Here is a 27,959-nt window from a genome sequence, read left to right as displayed (position 1 = left end):
CACCGGAGCTTGCAATAGGGGGCTTCACTAACTGTGCGTGGCCAGAGAACTCTGCGTTTCAACTGTTTGGTCCTGCCATCCTGCTGGTCCGACATCATGGGAGTGACTTGGTAGGACAGCAGGGGATACTGTGGGTAGGGACTTGGGGTCGTGAAGGGCCCTCGGAGCCGGGAGTGCTCCCTGGAGGAGGGTCGGGCTCGGGTCTGCTGTCTCTCGGGAGTTTGGCACGATGTCTTCGGGTTGTGTGGGTGAGGGGGACACCGTGAGGCCTGTGGAGTCTCCGGGCCTGGTTCCTTAGAGATGCGCCCCTTTCCTCCTGGGTTTTATCCCAGGAACCCATCAGTGGTTGGGTGCCTCCTTCCCGTTTTCTTGGCACATCTTCCCGCCGGTGAGGCCAGGGTTGGAACTTGAGGGTCGGAAAGAAGGATGTGTGGGCTAGACCTCATCAGCAGGCAGGGCTGGAGGGGTTTGGGGATAGGCAAAGAGGAGACAGAATCTTTTTTTCAGGTTTTCACCTGTCTCTCCTTCCAGCCACTAAATGTAGTTAGACCAGTCTATGTCAAGTTCTAGTTTGACCATTTTAAGGTCTTGGGTTTAGGGGGGTGGGAGTGGGGTGAAGCTATTGGGAATTAGGAGATTTGGGTTCTAAGCACATCACTTCTTCAAGACCTGTTTTCTACATGATTTGTGTTGTTTCTGTGGACTTCTAAAATCTCTTAACTCACTATAAGTCAGGGTGATAGGGAAAGATATGCTCTTGGAATCATTAGTTCCAAAATGCTAGATTTCAGAGCCTTTTTTTTTTTTTTTTTTAAACAGCAGTAAGTGTAAGCATTTCCAATCAGAGAGGACTGGAGGCCAGGCTATCTGAAGTCATTGACTCTAGGCTTCCCTGTGGAAACTCCTGGTCACCCAGGCTCTTGTCAGTTTGTCAGTGATTGCGTTTCTGTTTACTACATTTGACATTTGACATCACCAGCCTCCTCTGATTCCTAGGGTAAGGGAGATGTGTGGGCGATGGGAATGGCAAGTGTGCAGCACAGAGGCTTGGAACCCTGGAAGTCCCTGTTCTTTCGAGAGAGAAGGCAGACGGAGGGAAAGGGCTCTCTGTTAGGATCCTTATCAACTTTTTCAGGCTCCTAGCACTTCTCACCCCAGTAGCATCATTTTAGGAATGTTCTTATGTTTCAAAATAAGGTACATCATCATCATTCCTTATTAGTGCTTTTTTGATGGAGAGTGGTGACAATTTTTAGCAATAAGTAGGACTCTACCTTTATAGCTTCATTTGGCTGATTGATTATCAAGTAATGCAGTGTCTCCCCAAATTCAGTCACAAATGGCTGTCTTTCTGATTTTTACATAGCTAAGTACTACTTGTACTAGTATTTGTTAATGTTTCCTTTTAAACCTATTTCTTAAAAGTATTTTAACTATATCCCTAGGGAAGTAGTCTACTGTAGTAGTTAAGGGCACGGATATGGAGCCAGTTTGCCTGATTTTGAATCTGGCTGCACCACACCAAGTGGTGTGACCTTGTGCAAGTCAACCCCTCTGTATTTCAGTTTCCCCGTTTGTAATAAGGAGATAAATAATAGCACACCTAGGGCTATTGTGAGGATTCAAATTATTTATCTCAAGGCTTTTGGACACTGTCTGGCACATAGTTGGGACTTGGTGACTGTTAACTACCACTCTAAAGGGGAAGTTAGTTTTACTCACCATAGAAGGAAGTCTTGGAAATAACATTTTTTTGTTTCATTGTTTGGACTACATTCTTGTTTAAGTGTAAATGGCCACATGTGGCTTGTGGCTACTGTACTGGATAGCACACATTCGGAGTGTTAGAGTTGGGAAAAACATACCCCACATTAAGGCTATCTCCTTGATATAGTCAGAACTGAAATAATTGTGAAGGAAACTCATTACATGACACAGTGTTGTCAAGGGTTCAGTCTGTGTGCCACCTAAAATCTTCTCTTGAATGTTGGCGCACCTGACAGGCTTAGGAAATTCTGGTGTGATAGGAAGTTCACTGCGCTGTTGTGAGAGAATCATGAGATCTGTGTTCTTAGGGACTGTGGGTCTCTTATTTCCGCATCTTTAAAATAAAGGGGTCACGGTGGGTGGTCTCTGTGGTCCTGATGAGCTGTGACTCCGTGGGTGATGGAGTGGCTCAGCCAGTGCTCATGTCTCTGGATACTGACGATTTGATCCTCTCCCTTCCAGTGTGTCCCAGATGCCTGTGGCTGAGGGCAAGAGTGTCCAGCAGACCGTGGAGCTCCTCACCCGGAAATTGGAGATGCTCGGAGCAGAGAAGCAAGGAACATTTTGTGTAGACTGTGAGACCTATCACACGGCTGCTTCTACCCTTGGCAGCCAAGGTTAGTGAGATGCGTCTGCATCCTGGCTTGGGGTTGATAGACATTTATGTTCACTGAAATCTTCCTGCTCTTCTAAGAGTGATATTCTTGAACATGTGGCAGATGTGTTTCGGAATTCATTAATTCTTTTTTTTATAAATGCTGTGCATTTATATATATATATATATATATATATATATATATATATATATACTAGTGGCCTGGTGCACGAAATTCGTGCGTGGGAGGGGGGGTGTTCCTCAGCCCGGCCTGCACCCTCTCCAATCTCGGACCCCTTGATGGATATCCTACTGCCAGTTTACAGGGATCAGGCCTAAACCGGCAGTTGGACATCCCTCTCACAATCTGGGACTGCTGGCTCCAGCTGCTCACCTGCCTGATTGCCCCTAACCACTCTGCCTGCCAGCCTGCTCGCCCCCAACTGCCCCCCGCCACCAGCCTGTTCGCCCCCAAATGCCCCCCTGCCAGCCTGACCACATCTAACTGCCCCCCCTGCTGGCCTGCTCGCCCCCAACTGCTCCTCCTGCTGGCCTGCTTGCTCGCCCCTACCTTCCCTCCACACTGGCCTGCTCACCCCCAACTGCCCCCCTGCTGGCCTGCTCACTCCAAACTGTTCCCCCTCCCCCGCTGTCCTGATCACCTCCGCTGACCCCCACTGACAGTCTACTCACCCCCAACTGGCCCCCCTGCTGGTCTGCTTACCCCCAACAGCCCCTGCCGTCCCATCCTGGCCTGATCACCCCCCGGCGACCCAAGGTCCCAGCCCCTCCTTTTTTTCTTTTTCTTTTTTTTTTTTTTTTCAGCCCCTCCTTCAGCAGAGGCCAGGGCCTGCTGGAAACAAGTATCTAGGATTTATTTTATCTTTTATAATTGAAACTTTGTAGCCTTGAGCCGAGGCCAGGGCTGGCCAGGCGAGAAGCTTGGCTTCCTCCATCGCCGGGGGCAACCCAAGCCTCCTTCTTGCTCCAGCTCCGTGGCCAGCTGCCATCTTGGTTGGGTTAATTTGGCTGTGGGCGTGGCTTGGCATAGTGGAGTGATGGTTAATTTGCATGTTTCTCTTTTATTAGTGTAGATTTTTTTTTTTAGTATATTTTTTATTGATTTCAGAGAGGAAGGGAGAGGGAGAAAGAGAGAGAAACATTAATGATGAGAGGGAATCATTGATTGGCTGCCTACTGGGGATCGAGCCCACAACTCAGGCATGTGCCCTTGACCAGAATCGAACCTGGGATCCTTCAGTCAGCAGGCCGACGCTCTAGGCACTGAGCCAAACCAGCTAGGGCTTAATTCATTAATTCTTGATCCTTCATCTCTTAGACCTGGCCCATGTTTTAGTCTTTTTGCACTTGGACTTTTAAAGCAGTGTTTCTCAGAGGGTTGGTTACTAACTTCATCAAAATCATCTTGGCTACTTGTTAAAGGTGCAGTTCCTGGCTCTGCTTACGGACTGACTGGTGTTGTGGGCCTCATAATCTGCATTTTAACGAGCTCCCCGTTATGCACTCTAAATTTGAGAAAGACTCCTTTAAGCTCAGACGTTTTTGTATAGGATTCTAATAGAGCTTTAGAGTTTCAAGAACTTTTTGCAGAAAAGCTTCCTGTTTCCCACACCTGGACAGTGGCCTTGGCTACCTCATTATCATAACCTTGATTGATGAATCACCTTTTGTATTAAATGTATTAAGAGATGAGATGGCTGTGGATGGTGGTGGTGGTGATGGTAAGGAGGCAAAGAGGATCTTTGAATATGAGTTAGGGAACCTGGGTTCTGCAGTAACTTTCCCTTTGACAGTTCCATAGCACAGTGATTCAGAGTCTAGACATGGAACCAGATAACTGAATCCTAGCTCTGCCACATACTAACCACACATTAGGTAAGTCCACAACCTGCGACTATTTCTATGCTGGTAATTTTCCTATTTCCCCATAGATCCATTCCCTGGATCTGCAAAGGCATTGGGGAAGATCAGAGGACAGGAGAAAGGGAGACCACAGTTCGTCTCTCCCTCTGCTTTAGGCAGTGCCTCGGGCTGTGTCCTTGATTCTAGCTCCCGCTGGGCAGCCTTTGCTCATGGCTCTAATAACAGCACATCTCTATTTCCTTCCAGGCTTAGGGATGATAATGGCTCCTTGTGTTGCTAATTTTTGGATGACATCATCATTCCATTTGGTTTTTTAGTTTTTCTATCCCCTATATTTTGTTCCCTGTATTAAATCCGCCCTCTCTAATGAAGCTGTCTGGTGAGGGTTCTGTTTTTGCACCCTTTCCGGTACAGTTCTCTCACCTCTAAAATGAAGTTAAGTGTAGTACTTACCTCCTGGTTTTATTGTGCTAATTAAATAAGTTAATACATGCAAAGCACAAGAACTGAGGTTGTCATGTAATGAACCTTTAATAAGCGGTAGCTAAGAGCTATACTGAGTTTCATCATCTGTAAAATTGCAGTGTTAACCATTGTTTTGGTAGGAAGGAAGGAAGAATCAAGAGATAAAATGGTTATGAAAGCATTTGGAAAATAAAACATCCTATATAATAAAAGCCTAATATGCTAAGTGTCCAGTCGTCTGGTCGTCCGTTCAACCAAAGCGTAATATGCTAATGATATGCCACGGTCGCTCAACCGCTTACTATGACATGCACTGACCACCAGGGGGGCAGACAGTCGACTGGTCGACCAGTCGCTATGATGTGCATTGACCACCAGGGGGCAGACAGTTGACCGGTAGGTTAGCTTGCTGCTGGGGTCTGGCCGACTGGGACTGAGCGAGACAGGCTGTACACACCCTGGAGCCCTCCCATGGTTCCTCCTGGCTGGCCAACCTCCTGCGTCCCTCCCGGCCCCAATTGTGCACTGGTGGGGTCCCTTGGCCTGGCCTGCACCCTCTTGTAATCTGGGACTTCTCGGGGGAGGTCGGAGAGCCGGTTTCAGCCCGATCCCACAGGCCAGGCCAAGGGACCCCACTGGTGCACAAATTTGTGCACCGGGCTCTGGTTTGTATATATACAGAAACACTACTTCTATGAAATTGCCTGGTGTGGGCTGTTTTCCTCCTGATCAGAAACTACAGTCCAGTTAGGGAGACATCATTCTTGGCAGGCAATTGGGTAGAATGGAAAGAGCAATAAAGTTGAGGTCAGAAAGCCTGATTGGAGTTCCAGCTCTGCTGCTTGCTGGCTCTGTGCCTTTAGATCTGCACTTCTCACACTGACCAGCGTTTTGCATCACCTGGAGGGCTTGTTAACACAGGCCTCTCTCCCAGACTTTCTGACTCAGTAGGTCTGGGGTGGGGTGGATAATTTGCATTTGTAACAAGCTTCCATGTGGTGGTGGTGGTTTTGCTGCTGCTGCTGCTGCTGCTGCTGGTGGTCTGGGACCCATAATTTTCCTCATCTGCAAAAGGGGGACAGTGACACTGGTTCAGCTTACTTCACACATTTGTGCAGATAAGAAACTACTTCACTGATTAAAATATAGTATTGTCTATAAACAACTGGGAGTGGCTTCTTCATTAAAAAACAAAATAAATATTTGAGATTGTGGCAGTCTATCCATTAACTCTTGTAATGTATGAGAGAGGAAATCTTCCATTTGCCTTCTTCCATTTTTCATTTTGTTGGCTTTCAAAATATTTTCAAGACAGTAAGAATACTTGCAGGTGCATATGAATTATATTATTACAGTGAGTTTGCACAGAACATAATGACAGATCAACTTTGGATGTCTTTTTGAGGGTTGAAGTGTTTGAAGTGGATTTGTGGGAGGTGAAAGGTGGGAACTGGCAACAGGCAGTCAGGAGGGATGTGCAGGGAGGTTTGTGCAGAGCTGTTGTGTTCAGCAAGTGGCAGCAGAGTGGAGGCATATATACAGGTCACAATGCCCCAGCTCTCCCCACCCCTTCTCTCTTTCTCATTGCTACACTCTCATCATTTTCCTTCTCCATGTGGCTGAGTCCTGCCCTCTCTTTGTATCCTAGTTTAGGTCCTAAAGTTTTTAACCTATCCCTAGTGAGATTATTAGCTTCTCGAGGCCAGGGCTAAGTCCTCTACTTGTATGCTTCTTAAACCCTAGGACAGTGTTGGGAATAGTTTAAATACTTAATAAATATAAATATTTGAGATTGTGGCAGTCTATCCATTAACTCTTGTAAAGTATGAGAGAGGAAATCTTCCTTTCCATTTGCCTTCTTCCATTTTCCACTTAACCAAATACACACACACACACACACACACACACACACACACACACACACACACATCCTATATATTAAAAGCCTAATTTGCTAAGTGTGTTTAGTCGTCTGTTCAACCAATCAAAGCTAATGGTATGCTAAGGCTGCTCAACTGCTTGCTATGACATGCACTGACCACCAGGGGCAGATAGTTGACCTGTTGATCAGTCGCTATGACATGCACTGACCACTAGGGGGCAGACAGTTGACCAGTTGACCAGTTGCTATGACGTGCAACCACCAGGGGGGCAGACACTCCGACCGGTAGGTTAGCTTGCTGCTGGGATCTGGCCAATCAGACTGAGCAAGACAGGCTGGACATGCCCCTGGAGCCCTCCTGTGGTCCATCCCCAGCTGGCCAACCTCCTGCTCCCCTCCCTGACCCCAATCGTGTGCTAGTGGGGTCCCTCAGCCTGGCCTGCACCCTCTGGCAATCCAGGACCCCTCAGGGGATGTCAGAGAGCCGGTTTCAGCCTGATTCCACAGGCCAGGCCGAGGGACACTACTGGTGCACGAATTCGTGCACCAGGCCTCTAGTGTGTGTATGTGTGTGTGTGTGTGTGTGTGTGTGTGTGTGTGTATGTGTGTATATATATATATGTATGTATGTGTATATATATATACACATATATATATATATGTGTATATATATATATATATATAAAACTTCACTTCCTTCTTGCAGAAAATCTATAGTAATCAATGAGAAAACTAGACCTTTGGATTTCAGATGCTGAGTTCATGCTAGCTTCCCAAGTCGGCTGATGTCTTAAAATTGTCCAAGGCTTCACCATTGCTTTTAGAATGGAGTCCAGGCTTCGTGAGCATGGAAGACAAGATGTAGCACCGCTTGGCTCTGGTCTATCTTCCTAGCCTCATTCTCAGATACTCCCCTTTGCTGTGTCTCTGGGGCCACTTATATATCAAAGAGGGAGAGGCCAAGGAAGGTAGGAGTGGACAGAAGAGAGTGTCTGCTTCATTTGGCATACTGAAATGCTGTTATTTCATCTTCCTTGTTATGTGACCTGTCCTATATAATAAAAGGCTAATATGCAAATTGTCCCCTCCACTGGGAGTTTGATCAGGTGGCGGGGCTGGCCTGCCAACCGCCTGCGGCCCCTCCCCCTGCCGGATCACTCCCCCACCTCGATCGGGGACGGGCCGACCAGCCAATGTCCCGTGTCTCTTCCCCCAGCCCTCCAGGCCCATCAGGGTGGGCGGGCTGGACTCCACCCTTGCACGAATTCATGCACCAGGCCTCTAGTCTTACCTAATAATAGATAAACATGTAAAATTGACCGTACCTCCGCTACGCCACCAGCCAATCAAGAGTGATATGCAAATTAATCCAACAAAGATGGGGGTTAATTTGCATACACAGGCGCTGAGTGATGGGGGCATTCTGCCCCACCCTGTCTCTCAGGGCCTCTGGACAGTGTGGGAAGGCAGGTTTGGAGCGGAAAGAGGCGGCTCTGGGGCCTGAGCAGAAAGGGGCTGGGCCAGAGTGGAAAGGCGGTGCTGGCAGCCAGGGAAAGGAAAGCCCATTCTAGCACGAATCTTCGTGCATCGGGCATCTAGTGATTATATAAAAGACTATATGTAAAGTCTCTGTGAGTAAATCATGATCATCATCCATCTATGACCCTATCACTCACCTTAAAAATTCAACTGTTATTAACGCTAGTGAGTTCCCTGTGTACCCCTCACCTTTTCTGTAGAGCAGGTAGATTTTACCACATGCTATTCTTCAGAAAAGGCTGTTGGTAAGGGGATCCCCTGGCCCCACCCCAAGACTGCTTAGGTAATGCCATCTGGCCTTGTTCCCTGCATTTGCCTCTATTCTGGGGTTTGCTGACGGAGGTCTTGATGCTGAGTAGGATCTCTGTCCCTGCAGGTCAGACTGGGAAGCTGATGTATGTGATGCACAATTCGGAATACCCTTTGAGCTGCTTCGCCCTCTTTGAGAATGGCCCTTGCCTTATTGCCGACACCAACTTTGATGTGCTCATGGTGAAGCTCAAGGGCTTCTTCCAGAGTGCCAAGGCCAGCAAGATTGAGACCCGGGGCACCCGTTACCAGTACTGTGACTTCCTAGTGAAGGTGGGCACGGTCACAATGGGGCCCAGCGCCCGAGGCATCTCTGTGGAGGTAAGACCTTGGTGAATTAGGAGCGGGATGTGCTGAAGGAGCTGCTCAGCACAGGGCACTGCAGATTTCCACGTCCCTCTGAGTGCAAACCGGTGTTTATGCCGACCTGCCCCCTGCACCTGCACCTTTTACCCTGTTCTTTATCATTGGAGACTCTAGACCAGGATGGGAATTGGAAGCTGGGATCACAGCAGGTAGACAGCTTAGAAAGGCTGTCTTGCTGGAGAAGGGAAGGCATAACCAAGGGAGGCAGGCGAATTTTGTGAGGGACCAGTCATCTTTCACAAGAAGATTGGAGCAGACCAGGTCAACTTTCGGTGCAGTTAACTTTTGTGAGGTGGGTCCACACATCTCTCCTTAGTGTGCTTTAAGATGGGTCTCAAAAGTTGTGTAGCAAAGATGTGCCTTTCCTTTTGCCATGCTATCCACTTTCCTGGTGGAAAGGGGTACGTGTGATGATTTCATCGTTGAGGGATAGACTGAAAATGACAAAGAGGGAGTGTGACAGGTAGCTGGCGTTAGGACCAGTGGTAATCCACAATCTGCCCACCACTGTGTGAGATAAAAAAAAAATACATAAGCTATGGGGCCTGCTTTTTGCAAATTTTTTATTTAGTAAGAGAGCAGGGTCGGAACACAGACCATTTTTGAAGTTAGTCTATGAGAAGTGCCACAGATTGCTCTGGGACTTCGTGCCAATGAGAGCACGGCTGACTTGGATTGTGAGCCTCCTACAGGACCAGCATTTAAGGAGGGACTCAAATGTGGAGTCATGGGGATGGCTAAGTCCTAAAAGGTGGCCCCAGCGGAGAACAGGGCATTAGTGGGTTACTGCTCTAAAATTCCAGGGTACTCGAGGGCCAAGATTTCCTGGCCCTTTCAGCTTGAGACACACCTTGCATTTGCTGAGACCCACTGGGAACCCAGTGTTTATCCTCCACATTTCCAACTTTGTAGTACAGACGTAACCCAGCTGTTTCTGTGCAGTTTCTCCTTCTGGTTACCAGTGATTTCCCCAGTGAGAAAGCTGAAGATGTGTATCATGTGGCCCCTGCTACATTGATCAGGAAATTATTTCTTAGGGTTGGAGCCCAGGCTGGGTCTACCTGGGAGTAATGTTTGGTCTTGCAGAGACTTATGAGCATATGTGTCCACTTTGCGCTCTATTGCTCCCCTGTATGAATATGAGTTAGGGAACCTGGGTTCTGCACATGGAACCAGATACTGAGCGCGCGTGCACGCGCGCGCGCGCACACACACACACACACACACACACACACATTCTTTCTCTCTTTGTTTTCTCAGGATTTCCTGAGCTCTCCTTGAATGTCCCAGCAGGTAGGGATTATATAGTTCTGAGATAATCCAAAGGGGCCCAGATCTGCCCTTAGATCTTGTGGGCAGGGCTGGGGGTTGATAACTCCAAACAAGAATGTCAAAGATGCCTAAAGGGAATGGTGGTGTGTTAAATCCCTGGTGTTCAGGTTGAATATTTCCTGTGCAGCAACACTGTGCTAGAAGGTGTGTGTCTTTGGCTTGGGGTTGGGGAAGATGGGAGCAAGGGTAGAAGATGCAAGGGAAACAGAAGTCCTCATCCTTCCCTGCACTCACCCTCATTCTCTGTTCCTTTGGTCCCAGGTGGAATATGGCCCGTGTGTGGTAGCTAGTGACTGCTGGAGCCTGCTGCTCGAATTCCTACAGAGTTTTCTAGGGAGCCACACGCCAGGGGCTCCCGCAGTGTTTGGCAACAGACACGACACAGTCTACGGCCCAGCAGATACCATGGTCCAGTACATGGAACTCTTCAACAAGATTCGCAAGCAGCAGCAGGTGCCGGTGGCTGGGATTCGTTAGTGACTGGCAGCTGCATGGTTGAGCTCTGTCACCAAGAGACTCCACAGGAGGAGCAGGTGCTACACCCTCAGGGCCCTGGGCCCCAGAAACCCAGGGTGGACATGGAGGCTTCTCTCCTCCAGTTCCCAGCTGTGGCTTGTGTTCTGGGGCTCCGGACCCCCCTCCCCTGAACCTCACACACAGTCCCCTGACAGCTGTTTCACTCCCTGCCTTACTGGACTTGGCCTGTCCTCCAGATCGGTAATTATGAAGAGTGGAGAAGCTTGGAGCTTTCCTGCTGTAGGGGCAAAGGTAGGACAGGGGCGTCCCTGCCTGGCCTTGGTGGGGAAAGTAGTCTGTATCTCCAGCTATTGTGGATTTGGCCGAGGCCAGTGGGCAGGCTGCATTTTGTGTTTGGGCTGTGCTGCAATAAAGGCCTCTTCCTCTGCTCAGAGATGTGCTTCACCTCCTAGAGGAGTAGGAGGCCAGCTTAGTTTATGGATGTCATTTTCTGACCTGTTCGCTGAAGTGAATTGAGAGTTGACTTTTCTAGGGACTTGCCTGAGTCCTATATATCAAAGAGAGCCTAGTAGACGTTTAAGCTCTCTTTTAATAGAACAGAGGTAGTCAGATGGTCCAGGGCAGGTTTAACTGTACAAGGTCATCAGGAACTTGGGTTTTTTTTAATCCTGTTGTTCAGCGACCACTAGCTTGTTGTCCTTGTCTGCAAGGTCAAAGCAGACTCATCAGCTCTATGTCCGCATTCCACTGGGGAAAGAGAGAACAAAGCAGTTTCTTTTATAAAGGATATGAATGACTTGGAGTTGCTCAAACCACTATGGCCACTGTTTGTTGAAAGGGACAGCAGGACATACAGCCTCTTATTTGAGTAGTCATGTGCCCAGTTAAAGCTCAGGGATCTTGTGACTGGAAGATGGAGAAAATGGTCTAGTTAATGACCTCTGCTACATGGGACTCAGTGGATGTGCCCAGGAATGCTCTTGGCTGTTATTTTGCAGTTAGTACTCCCTCTAACTAAGCCAGCTGTTTATGAATTGGATTGGGATAGGGCTGATGCCAGAGTCCCTTTTGGTTTAGCTAGATTAGTCACACTAGGAAGTCAGTTCCGAACCCCTTGCCTAAGTCTCAGTATCTAGGCCTCTCCAGTTCACATGCACCCAGTTGACTCGATGCACTGAGCTCTTTCTCATCTCATTTGTGCCTCCAAGCTGCTCATTTGATCAACATTGCCTGCCCACCCCACTCCTGCTGCAGAAACGTTCAGTCAGGCTAACATTGACAATATACAGTTGGGGATGGTGTTAGGAAAGATGCTAATGTACACACTGCCACGCTGTCCTCTTGGAAGGCACCTAAGGAGAAATTGTTCTCACACATAGGGCTCTGCAGCAAGAATCTGTTAGTAGATCCTTTTCGCTTTGGCTGGCAGGAAGCTCGATTCAACTTTATAACTCTAGGACCTGTCCCCTGCATTTGTTGTTCTCACTTCCCCTGCTTTTCTGGCTTATTTTTGCTATATTGAAATTGAGGTATGTTTTAGATATGGTTTACACACAATAAAATGCACAGACCTTATGTTTTTGGCCTTCTGACTTACATGTGCTCTTATCCAGATGTATCTACTTGTATTTTTCTGTAGGCTGCCACCAGTCTTTTATGAGCACACATTTGACCAGCTTTAAGTCCAGCTCAGGCTTTAAGATCTGCCACTTTAGTTAATTTTGCCTGTGTTTGTCCTTTGTGTCAGTTAAAGAAAATTTATCACTAAAAAAGGCGGGTAATGCAATACATTTTAACAAATATGACTCCACTTATGGGATAGATTAGCATTGCCATGATCTGAAGGGGGAGGATTTGTGTGTGTCCTCCTTCTATGTGAAATGGCTAAACAGAAGAAAAAACAAGAACACAAATATGCCTCCACTTGCAAAATTGCCAAAAATGGAACTAGTAACGAGTGAGAAGGGCCCAAATGTTATCCATAGACAACTTGTGTGCAAGTTTAGATGGGGCTTGCAAGAGTAGTCTGAGAATATCAGTGTGTGGATTTTTGTAGGCTCCAGTGGATTGAAAATTGAGGAGCAAATGTATAAATTTAAGGAAAAAGGGCATGGTTATCTTCACTTTATAAATGAAAAAAACCTTAAACTTGGCTGCTAAATGGAGATGCCATAATTGTTGGGTTCAAATCTCATGTTCTTTCTTCTACACTAGGCTGTCTTCTACCCAACTTCCTTTGCTTCCAAATGCATTACCCCTTTCCCCACCTGTAGCTACCCCTAAAAGAGCAGAAACTGGGGAATTTCTAGGACCCTGCTAACACGTCACCTTGGTGGCTACCTTTGCCAGAGCCACATAGAAATCTGTCAACCTTGACTCTCAGAGCTAGGCAGGGCAGCTGTGGGGCTCATCTAGTTCTCCTGTAAGAGGGGAAAGCAGTGGCTTCCTAGACATAAGGCTGGAATCAGGACCAAACTTCACAACCAGGTCTCCTAGCTACCAGCATGTGTCAGTGTGACACCGGACCTCTGTGGTGCCAGGTGATTTCAAATGGAATGTGGAAAACATTGTTACGTTAACACTTATGTCTTACTCTAAAGTGTATTAGAGAAAACTATAACTAGCTCTTTAGTCCTAAGGGTGAGGGTAAGTTTTTTGAAAAGAGAACTATTAAGTTATAGTACAGATGATACCGGCAAATGGCCAATCTGTAGAGGCAGAAGGCAAATGCTGGAATTTGGGGAAACACTACGCTCTGTTTAGTGTCTAGTCCATTTCTTGTATCCGTTGAAGGTTCCTGCTCTGTTTCTGCTGTGCTGTTCTGATTCACCGCACCTTGTTCCTTGCTGCCTCCTGCTTGCTTTCCTTGGATCTTGAGTACCAAGTAGTCACATTTCCCCGACCTCCATTGGTGTCACTGCTCCACTGAAGAAAATAACTAAAAACTGACCATTCCTTCCCACCAGTGGGTCCAGTATTCATTTTTGAGGCTTCAGGATGAGGAAGTGAAATTTCTATCTCCAAATCCTACCAGGTAAGAGGAGCGGTTAGAAACTCCCACTTAAGCCCTGACCGGTTTGGCTCAGTGGATAGAGCGTCGGCCTGCGGACTCAGGCGTCCCGGGTTCGATTCCGGTCGAGGGCATGTGCCTTGGTTGCGGGCACATCCTCAGTGGGGGGTGTGCAGGGGGCAGCTGGTCGATGTTTCTCTTTCATCGATGTTTCTGACTCTCTATCCCTCTCCCTTCCTCTCTGTAAAAAATCAATAAAATAAAAAAAAAGAAACTCCCACTTAAGCATGTCTTCCAGGTTTTGAAAGTTGAGGCTCTTAAAGTACAAGATAGGAAGGTCTATAGTTCGAACATTCTGAGGACATTCACAGAAGATCTAGAGTCGTGCAGGACTGATGTATATGTGTGGCCGTTTTGTAACTCCCAGTACTGCCTGTCTCTCCCTACAGCCTCCCTCCCCGGATCTGCTGCTGTTTGAGTGCTTTGGGCTGCAGGCCCTAGTTACAGTTGCCATGTGGAGTGGCTGAAACCAGTTGTATTACAAGTTGGGTCTTCTCCCAGGGGTTGGTGTCTTTGGCCTTAGAGCAGTCACTTCCTGGGGTGGACTTTCCCCAAGATGAGTTTCTGTAATTCAGTCTCTGGGGTTAGAAGGGACCCTTTAGGTCAGCTAGTTTGACCTTCAGTACTCATATCTTTAACACCATCCCTCCCACATGTCATGCAGCCTTGACTTGGCAGCATCTAGGGAAATCCCTTTCGTCTGTATCTCTGTATTTCACCGGTTTTCTCATTAACTCTTGAGACTAAAACCCAACAAACATACTTGCCCTTTCCCTCGCAGGTTGTGGAGATTGTATTGTGCTTAATGGGGCATTTGTTGTTAGATGGTGCCGGAGTATGCATGAACTATGACCCTAAAATAGGGGTTCTAACATTACTGCAGGTCATCAATCCCCAAGGGGAGCCTCAAGAGGCCTAAGATGTCCTGAAACTGGGGACTGTTTTGTATAGGTGCACAGTTTTGGGGGAATAGGATTTATAGGGTTCATTAGAGTATCTCCAGAGATCGTGATCCAAAAAATAAGTCTCTGAAGGGAAACAGCAGGAAGACAAAAGACAAAAAAGCAAGCATGAACAATGTCCAACTGGCTTATTGGGAGCAAGAACTTGCCCTGCCTTTCGGACACCTTATCTGGGGTCCTCTCCACGGAATTTCCTCCTTCATTTTGTAGTCCTTCAGGCCTTTCATTCAGTTTCTGGGAAGCTGGACTGCTCCTTCATAAACACAGACAGAACCTTTTAGAAATGAGTGGGAGAAATTTGTATGAAGCAATCTTTACAGCAGGCTTTCTTGGTGGCCCCCAGTTACTCTTCCATTATGCCACACTCGATGAGATCTGGAAATTATTCTGTTATGATGGAATTCGGCATAATGAGTATATATTTTCATAAGGAAGTGATTGATGGCAGAGAAATAGTTCCTAGTATCTGTGATGAAATCAGCAGGTTAAAAAAATTTTTTGGAACGATTATGACAATGAATCCTAATTCTCTTTTATTCTCTGTTTCATTTCCCAACACATTTCTGCCCCATCAGATGGCACTGACCTGTTTTTAAGGGTAGAAATCTTTTGTCATGTAGGAAAGGCAAGGCTAGGGATTAGAGGTGACAGTTGTTCTGAGGCAGCCTATTAACGGGAAGAGACCAGGTGTGAGAGACAGATGGCTGGGTGCTAGCCATAGTACTGTCTCTAATTTGCCCAGGAGCTTCAATCAGGTTGGTCTTTTGGGGTCTCATCTGTAAAGTGGGAATGATGATTCCAACTCTCCATATTTTATCGGCTCTGTGAGAGGTTCAATGGAGAATAGAAGAGTGCTTTATCAGTAAGGAGATGCTGTCTCTCTTCTGCTCTTGCATCTTTTAATGGTGCTGAAGGTATTGGTGTTTGGTGAGGATGTTTAAGGTGGGAGGTTGTGAGGTCATTGCTGTTTAGTGGCAGGTTAAAATTCTCCAGTGGAAAGAGTTGTATTAGAGAACAAGCAGCGTAGAGAGGGGTCAGAGGATATATTCAGCATACAGGTTTTTGTATTTTTTTTGTAACCAGATCAGTGAACACAGTTGTATGGACCATTTGTATGGACCATCTCTTAAGCATGGAAATATGTTTTTAATACTTATTCATAGTGATAACATTTTACTTGTTTTCCTTTAACCTAAAGAAAAAGGGGTTGGGCTTAAAAAAAAAAAAGGGAAGTAGGTTAGAAACAACTGTATCTTTTAATCTTTTATTGAAGCACATCATTCCTGTTTCCCCTCAGCTCCCAAGCCTTTGTTGTGGCTGTCTCTGAATGTTCTTTTTTTTTTTTTTTAATGCCATGTGTATCCTGATTGCATGTGTAATCAGTTGTGTCTTTAAACAAAGTTCAGTGTTCCTGATTCTATTTTCCATTCCTCATTGATGAACTACCTAAGCTCTTAACTCTGAAGCTACAATAAAATCTTTTGTTAGCTATCTTGCATAGTTGTTTCATATGTGAATTATCGAAAATAGCCTTCTTATTCTGTCTGCTTTCATCTAACACAGTGGTTCTCAACCTTTCTAATGCCACGACCCTTGAATACAGTTCCTCATGTTGTGGTGAACCCCAACCATAAAATTATTTTCGTTGCTACTTCATAACTGTAATTTTGCTACTGTTATGAATCGTAATGTAAATAGCTGTGTTTTCCGACGATCTTAGGCGACCCTGCTAGCGGTTCTCAACCTGTGGCCGATCAGGCAGGCAGGCAGGTGAGCAATTAGGAGCCAGTGGTCCCGGATTGCGAAAGGCATGTCTGACAGCCGGTTTAGGCCCAATTCCATAGGGATCAGGCCTAAACTGGCAGTCGGACATCCCCCAAGGGGTCACAAATTGGAGAGGGTACAGGCTGGACTGAGGGGACCCCCTCCCCCGCCCCTGCATGAATTTCATGCACCGGGCCTCTAGTATTAATATTTTCAGACATGGCTAGTGTTTCTCAGAGTTTCAGCCTGGTCACTGAAGTGTCTTGGGTTCAATTCCCGGTTTAGGACACGTACCTGGCTGGAGGGTTTGCTCCCAGCCTGGGGGGCACAGCACGTTGGAGTGGCAACCAGTGGATGTGTCTCTCTCACATCGATGTTTCTCTCTCTTTTCCTTCCTCCCTTCCTTCTCTCTCTCAAAAGCAATAGGGAAAAAAAGGAACCTCTGGTAAGATTAACAACAACAACAAAATCTTTTCAGATAATTGTGGAAATTCTTTGATACTACATCACAATTCCACTAAAGGTTAGTTGCAATGTGGAATCTCAAACTCAGTGAACTTTTTGTGCTCTTGTATATTAGCATTCATTGGTTTATTTTGCACTTGGAAGGGATCTTTTTACCAAGGTGTGGTTGGTGCATTGGTCATTTGGAAAATACTGCAGATCTTGTAAATTTTGACACACATTTCACCATACAGTACCAAAAAGTTATATTTGTTAATATCACAACCAATCTCATCAGAAAAGCCCTGGGAAGCTGTTAAGCTCACAGTGATGGATACAAGTGTTAAAAAAATTCTAAGTTTTGTTTGAGAGCATGAGTTTTATCATTGCTAACACATGCTTGTCAGGCTCACTTTGTTTATTTTTGAGAAAATATCTGTCAGAGACCTAAGGCTGAATTACTTTAGTTCATCTGTTAGCTGTTCTTTCAAGGAAAAGTGGTATTCCACGAAGAAAGTTACTAATTCAGTTCAAAATTCAGAGAAATTGCACAAGTGCTTTTCCTCAAGAAAATCGTTGTGCTTAGGTAAGGAACAGAAGTGCTTTATGCATGCATCCATTGAATAGTATTATTGAAAAGAACTGTACTTAAATAAAACAAGTAATTTTTAGTACTTCACCAAGGACTTCCTTAAGTAGAATAGATATTTTTTCCCTGTGAATGGGTGGCAATAAAGAATAAAAACCTTGATTGCTAGTACAATTGCTTTGATTTGTGTTAAGGCAGTAACAATTTTACCTGTCATTTTTTTCTTTTCTTTATTGATTAAGGTATTACATATGTGTCCTTATCCCCCCATTGCTCCCCCCCCCCCCACTCATGCCTCACCCCCCTGGTGTCTGTATCCATTGGTTATGCTTACCTATTATTACTTTTGGTATATCATCAGTGCAAATGTCATCACAGTAACAAGGGCAAATAATATCTTATTATTATGAAAATAGTTTTGATCTTAGACCACCTCCACCCCCAAAAGGGTCTCAGGGATCCGAAGGGCTCCACAGGCCATACTTTGAGAAACACTGATGTAATAATACATGCTCACAGCACTGAGAATCTTTACCTGCTGGATTGCTATTCTGAGAGTACCCCTTCCTTCAGAAGTCTAAGTATCTCCCAAATCCTTCACTCAACAAAAGCACCTATTATGTGTCAGGGTTTTTTGTTAGGGAATTAACATTTAATAAGATACAATCTTTATTCTCCAAGAATTTTCTTGGGCAGTTTGGGGACCAAAGGCAGAAAATAAGTAAGGAGTTATAATGTAAGATAAGAATTTCTTAAAAAGAATAACGATAAAGGTGAAAGACAACAAAGGGAATGCTGAATTTTCTATCTAACTTTGAACTCGACCCACGTGACAAAATCCTCACCAAATCAATCAATCACCAGGTCCTTTCTTCCATCAAATCTCTTAAAAATGTCCAAGTTAATTGCCTTTGGAAATGTTTTCACACATAATTGAGCTTGGCTCCAGGCATTGTAGTTTCATGCTTGGACATGCAGTGCTGTTTCCCCCTTCTTATTTTATTGTTCTTTGGCCTTGGTGCTTCTCTATTTCATATTTACAAGTGTGTAGCCTTGTGCCAGTGTAGCTGATAACGCATATGTTTTTTTCCTTGTCCTTATATTTAAATATAAGCCTTTACCTGCTTTAGTCATGTGTTGGGTGATGTAACAGTGTTGGTCTTATTTGGGTACCGTCACCACTCACAAGTTCTGTCCGGACAATGCACCCAAAAGGCTGCTCGGGAAAGACCTTTTCTGAGACCGAGAAGGCTTGTAGGAATAGCCGCCGTTCTGTCTGTTCTCCATCCCCACGATCTGCAGAACACTCGTCTTCACTTAACGGAGTGAAACTTCCTTGAGGGGATTTCCATAAAAAGCTGAATCCCGCCTCGGTCATCGGTGACAAAAGTCAGACACGTGCTCTCCCGTATGGAAGCCAGCAGTAACTTTTGGCCAAGGCGCTGCCTCAGGAAACGCCACTGCTCCGAGGCTGCTGCTTTCGGAACAAACAACCCGGTTAAAACTTAAGTCTTTTAACAGAACAAAACAAAAGCATAGACGGGAGAGGGAGAAAGGCTTTCCCCGCTTGGCGGTGGTGAGAGATGTTAAAGGAGCTCCAAAAACAGTGCGGGGAACTAATACTCCTTGACTGTTCCACGGCTGAAGGGCTGGGGAGAAGGGAGCGGAGATGGGCTAGGGAGAGTCTGGCCCTTTAAGGAGGAGGGACGGACAGGAGACTCGGTACCTTAAGAGTCTCTTTGTCTGGAAACCTCCTCTTTTACCCCTCTTGTGCTTCAACCAAACTTCGATTCTTAGCGTCCCTCTACGCCGCCGCCCCTTACGCTAGGCTCAAGTTGGCCTCGCGTTCACAGTTGACCCTAAACTTTGCGCCCGCGGCGCGAACCCTGGGAGCGGACGCCTTTGCCGGGGTCTGGGCCCAACGCTGCGCCGTTGGCGCAATGCGGGGGCCGGGGGCGGGGCTCCGGCGTGCGGGCCAATGGGTGGGAAGGGGGCGGGGCCGAGTTCGGTTGTCTCGCGCCCTGGTGACAGCTCGCGCGTGCAGATGATGGCGGTAAATAGAGGGGGGGGGGGGGGGGTGGATGTCGAGGAAGGGGGTGGAGGTGGTGGGGAGGCGGCAAAGGGGGTAGCTCCAGGGGGTGGGGGAGACGGGGACCAGGGCGGCCAGGGAGCCCATTCCAAGACTCGGAGGCGGGGACAGGAGTCTCCGGCTCACTGGCCCTCCCCTTTAAAGAAGCAAAATCCTCACACCGGGTGAGGGGCGACAAAGGCGGCGCGCGCCTCGCGGGCGGGAGGAGCGGCGGCAGGGGGCGGGACCGCGGCGCCGGCGGGCCGGAGGCGCCCGGGGCGGGGGCCGGCGGGAGGCGAGAGACCGCGGTCCAGGCGCGCCGGCGCTGGATTTTGGCGGGGTGGGCGACGACTGGGTTTGGGTAAAAGCCTTGAGGAGAAGGGAGGAAGGCAGGCTTGGGGGGCGGTTGCGGGGAACCGGTCTCAAAATGACATGAGGATTAAGGGGAGGAAGGGTTAGAAGGCAGGAGAAAAGCCAGCCTAGGAGGTAGCAAGGAGGCAGAAACCAGGGAGGGTGTGAAGGAAGCCGGGCAAGGAGTGAGGTTAGGAAGACCAGCGTTTGGAAGAGGCACCCTGGGGTTAGGTGTAAGAGCAAGGGTTTGAAGGGGAAGGCTTTGCAGGGGCGGTAGCGGGCTGATGGGTACTGAGGTGAGAGTTGGAAGTGGGCGGCGAGGAGAGGCAGAGCTGGGGTGATAGTTGGGAGCAGAGGAGAGAGAGTGATTAAGAGCCAGACGTGACAAGGGTGTGAACGAGTGCAGAGCGAGATGAGCTGAAGGACTAGGACTGGCGGTGGGTGGGAACTGCGAGGTTCTGAGAAAGGTAATGGGTTAGTGGTGGGCAATGGGTGTCAATTCCTGAAAGTGAAAGAGGGTGAATGAAACACTGGACTAGTACCAGGTGGAGTTAGGAAGAAGAGCGTGGTGGAAGGGTGCAAGGACATAGAGATGAGAGCGAGGGCGTTTATAGGACAACTCGGGGACCAGAAAAGCTGAAAGAAAAGAGAGGACGGGTGTAAGAAATGAGGGCGGTGTGGGACAGGGTAACGGCGGAATTGTGTTAATTGATGAGGTTCAGCGAGGTCCAAGGTAAAAATAGTGAAGTGAAGAGATGGGGCTGAGAGCAGAGGGGGAGAGGAGAAAGGCAGAGACGGCCCGGGGTTTAAATGATGAGAAGGGGAGTAAGGGAAGAGCACGGGGTTCAGGAAAACCAGAGGAATCCTGATGGATGCAGAACTGGGGTATAGTGCAGAGGCGGGGAATCAAATGTGCATGTTGGGGGCAGATACTCCAGAAGGTCTGCACGGGTCAGGGCACAGCTGCCGTAGTGAAGGATCAAGTGTAGGGAGCCTTTGGTCCAGAAGAGGAGGAACCATGGTGAGTGAAAAGGGACCAGAGAAAGGGGTAAAAACTAAGTAGAGTGGGGAGGAATTCTTTGTTGAGAAGAGAACTGTGTTGAAACTGTCTCGAGTCCTTTTGTCCATAAAAGTAGGAAATTTCAGAAACCTCTTTCTCTCTTCAAGGAATTTTAAATCTGCTTCTGCCTTTCATTGTTTTTAATTTGACTTTCATGTCCACTTTGAAGAGATGAGACTCATTTTGATTTGATATTGTTCTTGTCTGAATGATAAAGCATCAGCTCCGTGCTGAAAACCTCTGCATTTCACTGGGGTTGTGATCTTGGGAAAACGGGGTGCATTTTTTTTTTTAACAGGGTGGCTGTGCCTGTGTCGTGTGACAGTGCTGTGTTGTTCCTGACAAGCACTGGGCAAGCAGAGTGCTTTATCCACAGTATTTTCATTTTCAGTGGAGAGCCCACTGTTAGTGAGATAAAGATGAAGATCTTTTTGTTTTGATAAATATCCAGATTTCTACCTAGCTGTGTTTGGTGGCTGGAGAATACTGAAAAATCATTTCAGAAAGAGGCAAATGACCAACCAGGGAAGTTTGCTGAGGAAGAGATTTAAATCAGGGCTGTGAGGGCTTTGAGTTCATGAGCTGCTTTTAGGTTTGTGTGGGACATTTCATAGTGTAGTAGGTAGCATCCATTTAGCAAAATGAAATAAAGAAAGGGAGATTTATAGAGTAGTGGAGGATTTTGAAGTGGGACTTATAGGTTAAATAGTGAATTTATGAGTAATTTTTATCATGGAGAAAACCTCTGTATATAATGCAAGCTGGAGCTTTGGACAGCTCACTGCCTCTCCTATGTTGTATGTGTGAATAAAGAAAGCCAATATTAATATTAACTTTACAGAAGATTTTTTATTTTTAAGACACTTTGGGAAATTAAAGGAAGAAATCTGAGACAAAATTTAGGTTTTTCTTACTGAGTATTTGGATGATTTTTAGTCTGAAGGTCTTACATTTAGCTAAGACTACGAATGATTATACTTAACGGTACTAAAGGATAGAATATAATTTACTTTAAAAATGCAAACTGTTCTTGAGGATCTTATTTGAGGTTATTTCATTAGTATACATTGAGATACACAAAGATAATTTTTTTTCAAAGGCAGGTAAATTCTTTGGAATACTACTGTTTTGTGGGTGTTTGTGTAAAAGCAAAGATTAGGTTAAAGGCATTTGTAATAGCAAAGATTCGATTTTGATTTGTGGATATTAGAAACATTGGTTGTTAATATATATAAATAACTTAGAATCTTAAATCTTTCTGAATTCAGCTGCTAACTGTATTCATGGATTGTGGATTCTGTTAAGCAGGTGTTCAAGGTGATTAGATTGATTTAGCACTTTAACAGGATTTTAAAAAATTACTATTTTTGCTGCTAAGTTTCAAGAAGATTAATCTTAAATATTAACTTTCATATAGTTAATGAAGAGTAACTTTGGTATGAGGTGTGTGTTTCTGTGAGATGTGTGTGAGAATTTCTTTCTTTACAGATGTGTTTGAGCTGGAATTACTAGTAAAATGGCATTGCCATTTTAATAATGTAATTGTTTTATACTTGTGTTCTTACATAAATTATTTTAGTATTAATAACATTGGTAAAGAAGAAGATATAAGGTATAAGAACCACCAAGGAGAAGAGTCTGGCTCAGTCCTGTCTTTTGTTTCTGTCTGCTGTCATAGTGTGCTAAATCATCAATTCTCTGTGAATGGTTATTTCTTACTTGACACTCCTAAAACTGAAAATGGATAATCTTTTAGTTCAGCTGATACTATTTATCAATAATAATTCTGGTGATAAATTTAAGCTTTATTTTCATTTGTTCATCAAGTAGAATTCTATTCAAGTTAACTTTATTTTGTTTATAATCGTATTTGCTAAGCAAAAACTTTTAAGTTTATATTTTCAGATTTGAGTAAGTAGGTTGTACATAATTAAATGTCTTTCTGGTTAATTGTAGATTCTTTGGATGGGACGAAAACTTGAAAGGACCTCTAGTTTATCCAGCAACTTCAGTCAATATCCCACTTAAATCAACCCAGGTAGATAAAGATTTATGCTATTTTTATAAATCTCCAGAGGTAATGTGGCAACCTTTGTAGATAACCTTTTCTAGCATTTAATTATATTCTTTATAAGGAGAGTCTGCTTTCTATCTAACCAGCACACACTTAATACGATATTTACATTTGTTCTCTGGCCTCATTCTCAATTTTTGAGTGAAAATATCTGCTTATTAAAGTATTAAGAAGATGCTAGTTCTTCATAAACTTAATAATAGTAGCTGCCATCTATAGTGTTTTTGTGTCAGATATGGTTGTAAACTCTTTACAGATTATAACTCATTTACTCCTCACATCAACCCTATGAGATTGGCACTATTCCTGTTCCCATTTTACAGGTGAAGAAATAGAGGCTCCTTGAGATTAACTGATTTGCCCAAGGTTATACTCAGATAATCTTTTAGTACAAGTAACATTTGGAGTTTTTCTTTTGCCAAGTAGTAACTAAATGATACATTTAATCTTTTTTTTTTTTTTAATAGTTCATAAGGGAGATTTCTACCAAGTGGTGGGGGATAGGATTCCAACGTTGGCATGTTGCTAGCAAAGTGTGTGCTCTCATTCATTGTGCTTTGTCTCTACTTGACTGCTGCACAGTGCTGGTTTATTTTAATCGCTTAATGTGTCTTGTTTGCCAATCCTTAAATTATCCCTTTGGTTCTGTTATTAACTATTTCTCAGGTCCTTTCTCGATGGGGAACCTGAGACAAACACCCTAAGGGTTATATCTAATGCAAAGATTATATCAAGGTTCTTACATACTCCTAATTTCTCATTATAAAATTGTTTTTATAAGACAAAATGACCCAAAAACAATTTAAAAAATGCCTAATAGCATTGCAGATTAATGGTTATTTTTTTAGCTAGAAAAGGCCCCCCTATATATCCTACAGGTTTGAAGACTCTTGCTCACTTTTTACTAACTTCTGTTTGTTTGCCTGTATAAATAATGTACTAAGTACTTTTATGCATGCTTTAATTTGGTTAAGTAAATTGATGCATTTGTTTTATAAAATTAAGACTTTATTATTTTTTATTTTTTTTTATCTTCACCCAAGGATATATTTATTGATTTTTTTTTTCTTTTTGAGAGAGAAACATGAATGTGAGAGAAAAACATCAATTGGTTGCCTTCTGTACGTGCCCTGACTAGGGATCGAACCTGCAACCTAGGAATGAGCCCTGATTGGGAATCAAACCCTCAACCTTCTTTGGTGTGTGGGACAATGATGCTCCAATCAACTGAGCCACCCAGCCAGGGCAAAACTTTATCTTTTTAGAGCAGTTTTAGGTTCACAGTAAAATTGAGGGGAAGGTATAGAGATTTACTATTTACCCTCTGCCCCCACACATGCATAGACATCCCCATTATCAGCATCCCCCACCCAGTGATTTATTTAGTACAAATGATACATTCTTTTAAAAAGATACCTAGCCCTAGCTGGTATGGTTCAGTGGATAGAGCATCAGCCTGTGGACTGAAGGGTCGTCCCGGGTTCCACTCCAGTTAGGGCACATGCCCGGGTTATAGGCTCGATCCCCAGTAGGTGGTGTGCAGGAGGCAGCCCATCAGTGATTCTCTCATTGATGTTTCTCTTCCTTTCCATTTCTCTCTGAAATCAATAAAAATATATATAAAAATAAAAAGATACCTAATAATTAGTGTGTACTAAGTGTAGCATGAGCTAAATTTGTCAACTGGTTGAAACTTGACAACCTTATTAGAGAATATCTGTAGTTAATAACTTGATTATTTTGGGTGACTTAAAATTTTATTTTAATGTTTTAGACTTTCAGAAGTTACAAAAATGGAACAGGGAACTTCTATATACACTTATTTAAAATCACTAGTGGTTTTCGTTTTATTTTTTTTTATCTCACTTGAATATTTCTAAACAAGTAAATTTAAAAAGGAAATGGATATGAAGACCTTAATATTTAAAAGAGAAGGGAAAATGTCTTGAGTGTAGTAGGTATGTATTTTATTTTAGTAGGTATGTATTTTATTTTAGTCAAGCATGTGAAGCAAAGTAATCAGTGGATTTTGTGCTATTATGGTTTGTTTTCTTCATTCTATTCGGAAAAACATTCTTTTACCTATGAATGATGAGTTTGTAGGCCCCTCCCACATCATTAGAAACTGTGTCATGGTGTACCCCTCTGTTGGGGACCTGGCATGGTGTGCTCACACATGAGTGGGTCCTCAGGATATGCTAAGTATTGATGATGAGTGGGAAGTTATGTGAAAACAGGAGCCACAGAGCTGTTCAACACCATGCCTAAGATATATTCTGAAGATCCTTTTGTAGCTTTAAGGAGATGGAAAAGATCTAAGTGGAAAATGTAAAAGACCATTGGTTGCAATTCATACTGATAGGTTTGCCTTATGGTAAGGGAATGATTATAAATATTGTAACATTCTATTATCTCCCCCCAAATAACCTACATTTTGGGAGTCTTTTCAGTTGTCATATAAGGAGATTTAATTGACCCCCATCTCCACTGCCACCTTCCAGCTCATTCTCTGTCTTTCTTATTAAAATGGTAGCTTATCCTTTTGGTAAAGGTATGTCCTGCAGAATGAGCCCTGTCTGATTTTAGTGAAAGGACTATTAGCTGTACTCTGACAGATGTAAATTACAGCACTTGTAAGCCTTTTTTCCTTTCCCCCATTTTAAGTGATCATCAAACTGATGAAATATAGCTTCTTATTACAGTTGATTGTAAAATTAAAAACACTTTGCTTTCATAAAGGTGATAAAATTACAAATTATTTGGAAAGCATTCTTCCCAGTCAGGCATTATTGTTTCTTAGGCATGGTCAGTTTTTAAAGACTATACTACTGTTCCTTTGCCATTTACATGTTAATAGAAGTCTGAAAAGTAAGGCACTCTTCTGAAATGTTCAGGGTTGTTTTTATTATGTGTCATGTTGTAAACAGCATTCTGTGACAGGTATTTTCTCTCTTTGTCTTCTACTAAGCTAATTAGTAATTTACACTCTAGTAGCATCTCTTCCAGCCTCCCTGTGTGAAAACGCCTGCTACTCTGTGCCTTCCGTGCAGCATGGCTGGCAAGTGATTGGGGGCAGATGTTGGTTAGCACATCAGAAGGATCAAGGCTAAAATTTATTTTTGTGTTTTTAATAAATGCAGGCTTTTGTATATGTCCCTTCCCGGCCCCTTCCCCTCCCCCCACATTTAAGTAGGAGTGTTACGACCTCCTGTAATCCAGAGCAACAGTCCTCGATTCAACTTTGAACTTTTCTGTTCTGTCCCCACCCCCACCCCAACGTTGTGGGATTTGGGGAGGATTAGCAGAACAGTCTGGCATGGTTTACAGCCCAGAAAACTGATCCTCACTGGTCCCTCCCATTGTCAGAATACAGAGCTTCTTGTCATTGTCTTTATAACCCAACCGTCCTTCTTTTGCTAGGCCTGCTAAGCGAGGGGAGGCAGGGCAGCGCTGTTGCTATGAGTTAGGAAAGTACTTTTATAGAACACTCATATTCCTCCAAAGGAATGATAGGCCCTGCTTTGTATCAGCTTTTTCAAAATGCAGCCGTGAGTGACTGAAAGATAATTTATTGCTTGGTATTAGCACTCTGTCACATTGGTTTTCTGCTCTTTCCTGCCCCTGGCCTATCTCTCCCAGTCTCTGACACATGAGAAAGGTGATGAGTAGTATCTGTCATGCGCTCATTTGGATAGGCCACGTGGGCATATTAAAGTAGCAAGACTTTGACTTTGGAAAAAGTTGTAAGGATCCGTTTGTTTAGTGAGGAATATAATTTTAATTGAGAATTAAAGGAATGGTAGAGATGGGTTTAGTGATTTATTAGTTTTGAGCCAAAACCTTTCTAGTGTGCTAGATAACTTGTGGTACTTATTTTTGCAGTTAGAGATACTAACTTATCAGGATAATAAGGTCAGAGTCCCTGTTAGAATTAATTAGAGTCCTCCTGACAAAAAATTGTTGCCTGGAGGTGGCCACAAAGAAAATCAGGTGAGAAAGTGTGTGAATAGCTCAGTTAAGCCATCATTGCTAGTAGCATTATAATCATAGACATCTAGCCTTTGACAGTGCATCAGCATTCAAGGACATTGCATTTGTGTAAGCATTCATAGCGTATGTGAGTCTATGTTTTCCTCACATTTACTTCTTTTAATGTTCTAATACAACAACCTATATTATTGTCCTAATTATGTTGGGAATTCGTAGCTAGATACTAATTACACTCTTGCTTTAAGAGTGTAATTAGATAAAAGGTCAAAGGTCAGATTAATAAGCAACAAAAAATCGAGTGGACTGATCACATAAAGAGATGTTATGAGTAAGTAAAGATGAAGAAGTTAATATATGACTATGGAATTGAGTATACTCATTTAAAAGAAACATTTCTAAAATGTATGGCATAGCTTGAAGAACTGACAACAATACTTTTCACTTGAAAGATATGTGTGCTTTTATGAAGAAATCAAACCATTTGTGGTTGGCTTCATTGTCTTACTCCACGCTAAAAATTTCAAATTGGTTAAACATTACCAGTCTCCCCAGTTATATTCTTAATGTGCTTCTTGAATACTTTTTATTTTCAATAGGCAGTTCAGCTTAATTTACAACTAATAATAAATTCAAAAATCTATTTAAGCTGTAAAATCAATAATCCTAATCATTTAAATAAATATAAAATAAAACATATAATTACTATTTTTTGTCTATTAGATTGAAAGATTAAACAAGTTGATGATAGCCAGTAGTGAATGAGGATGTGGGGAAATTGGAAGTTTCACACACTGTTCGTGAGAATGTAAGTTTCCTTGGAGGTAAATTTAACAATGCCTATTGGAATTTAAAATGTGTGAACGCTGTGACCAAGTAATTCCACTTATAGACATTTGTCCTATGGATAATATTCATACACTTGCATGGAAACTGTAGTACAGCTTTTCTTTATAGCATTGTTTGTTGTAGTA

The 27,959-nt window shown here is 44.2% G+C and overlaps 1 protein-coding gene, 1 long non-coding RNA gene and 1 pseudogene across 3 annotated transcripts; 2 read left to right on the top strand and 1 right to left on the bottom strand.

Moving 5' to 3' along the window:
* Window positions 1–2: 2 nt before the first annotated feature.
* Window positions 3–27,793, top strand: MED20 (mediator complex subunit 20). 2 transcript variants are annotated; one of them, XM_054722355.1, is made up of 5 exons: window positions 3–110; window positions 2,230–2,384; window positions 8,509–8,762; window positions 22,881–22,962; window positions 27,709–27,793. In XM_054722355.1, exons 1-4 carry the CDS (start codon window positions 97–99, stop codon window positions 22,950–22,952), a joined length of 495 nt encoding a protein of 164 aa, XP_054578330.1. In that variant the 5' UTR covers window positions 3–96; the 3' UTR covers window positions 22,953–22,962; window positions 27,709–27,793. The 2 variants fall into 2 exon arrangements, with proteins under 2 accessions (XP_054578330.1, XP_008157136.2); XM_008158914.3 differs by lacking the exons at window positions 22,881–22,962; window positions 27,709–27,793 and adding exons at window positions 10,401–10,592; window positions 13,410–13,713.
* LOC129150555 (uncharacterized) lies at window positions 11,298–19,374 on the bottom strand. Its single transcript, XR_008557268.1, has 3 exons — window positions 19,172–19,374; window positions 18,567–18,919; window positions 11,298–11,363 (listed from the first exon to the last, which is right to left on the bottom strand). It is a non-coding gene; the product is annotated as an uncharacterized LOC129150555 (long non-coding RNA).
* Window positions 12,410–12,514, top strand: LOC114228850 (small nucleolar RNA SNORA29; annotated as a pseudogene).
* Window positions 27,794–27,959: the final 166 nt, after the last annotated feature.

This window comes from Eptesicus fuscus, chromosome 10, assembly GCF_027574615.1.
Source record: "Eptesicus fuscus isolate TK198812 chromosome 10, DD_ASM_mEF_20220401, whole genome shotgun sequence".
In the NCBI taxonomy this organism is placed as follows: domain Eukaryota; kingdom Metazoa; phylum Chordata; class Mammalia; order Chiroptera; family Vespertilionidae; genus Eptesicus; species Eptesicus fuscus.
The sequence above is the reverse complement of the archived record's forward strand: the minus strand, read 5'-3'. Positions and strand labels throughout refer to the sequence as shown.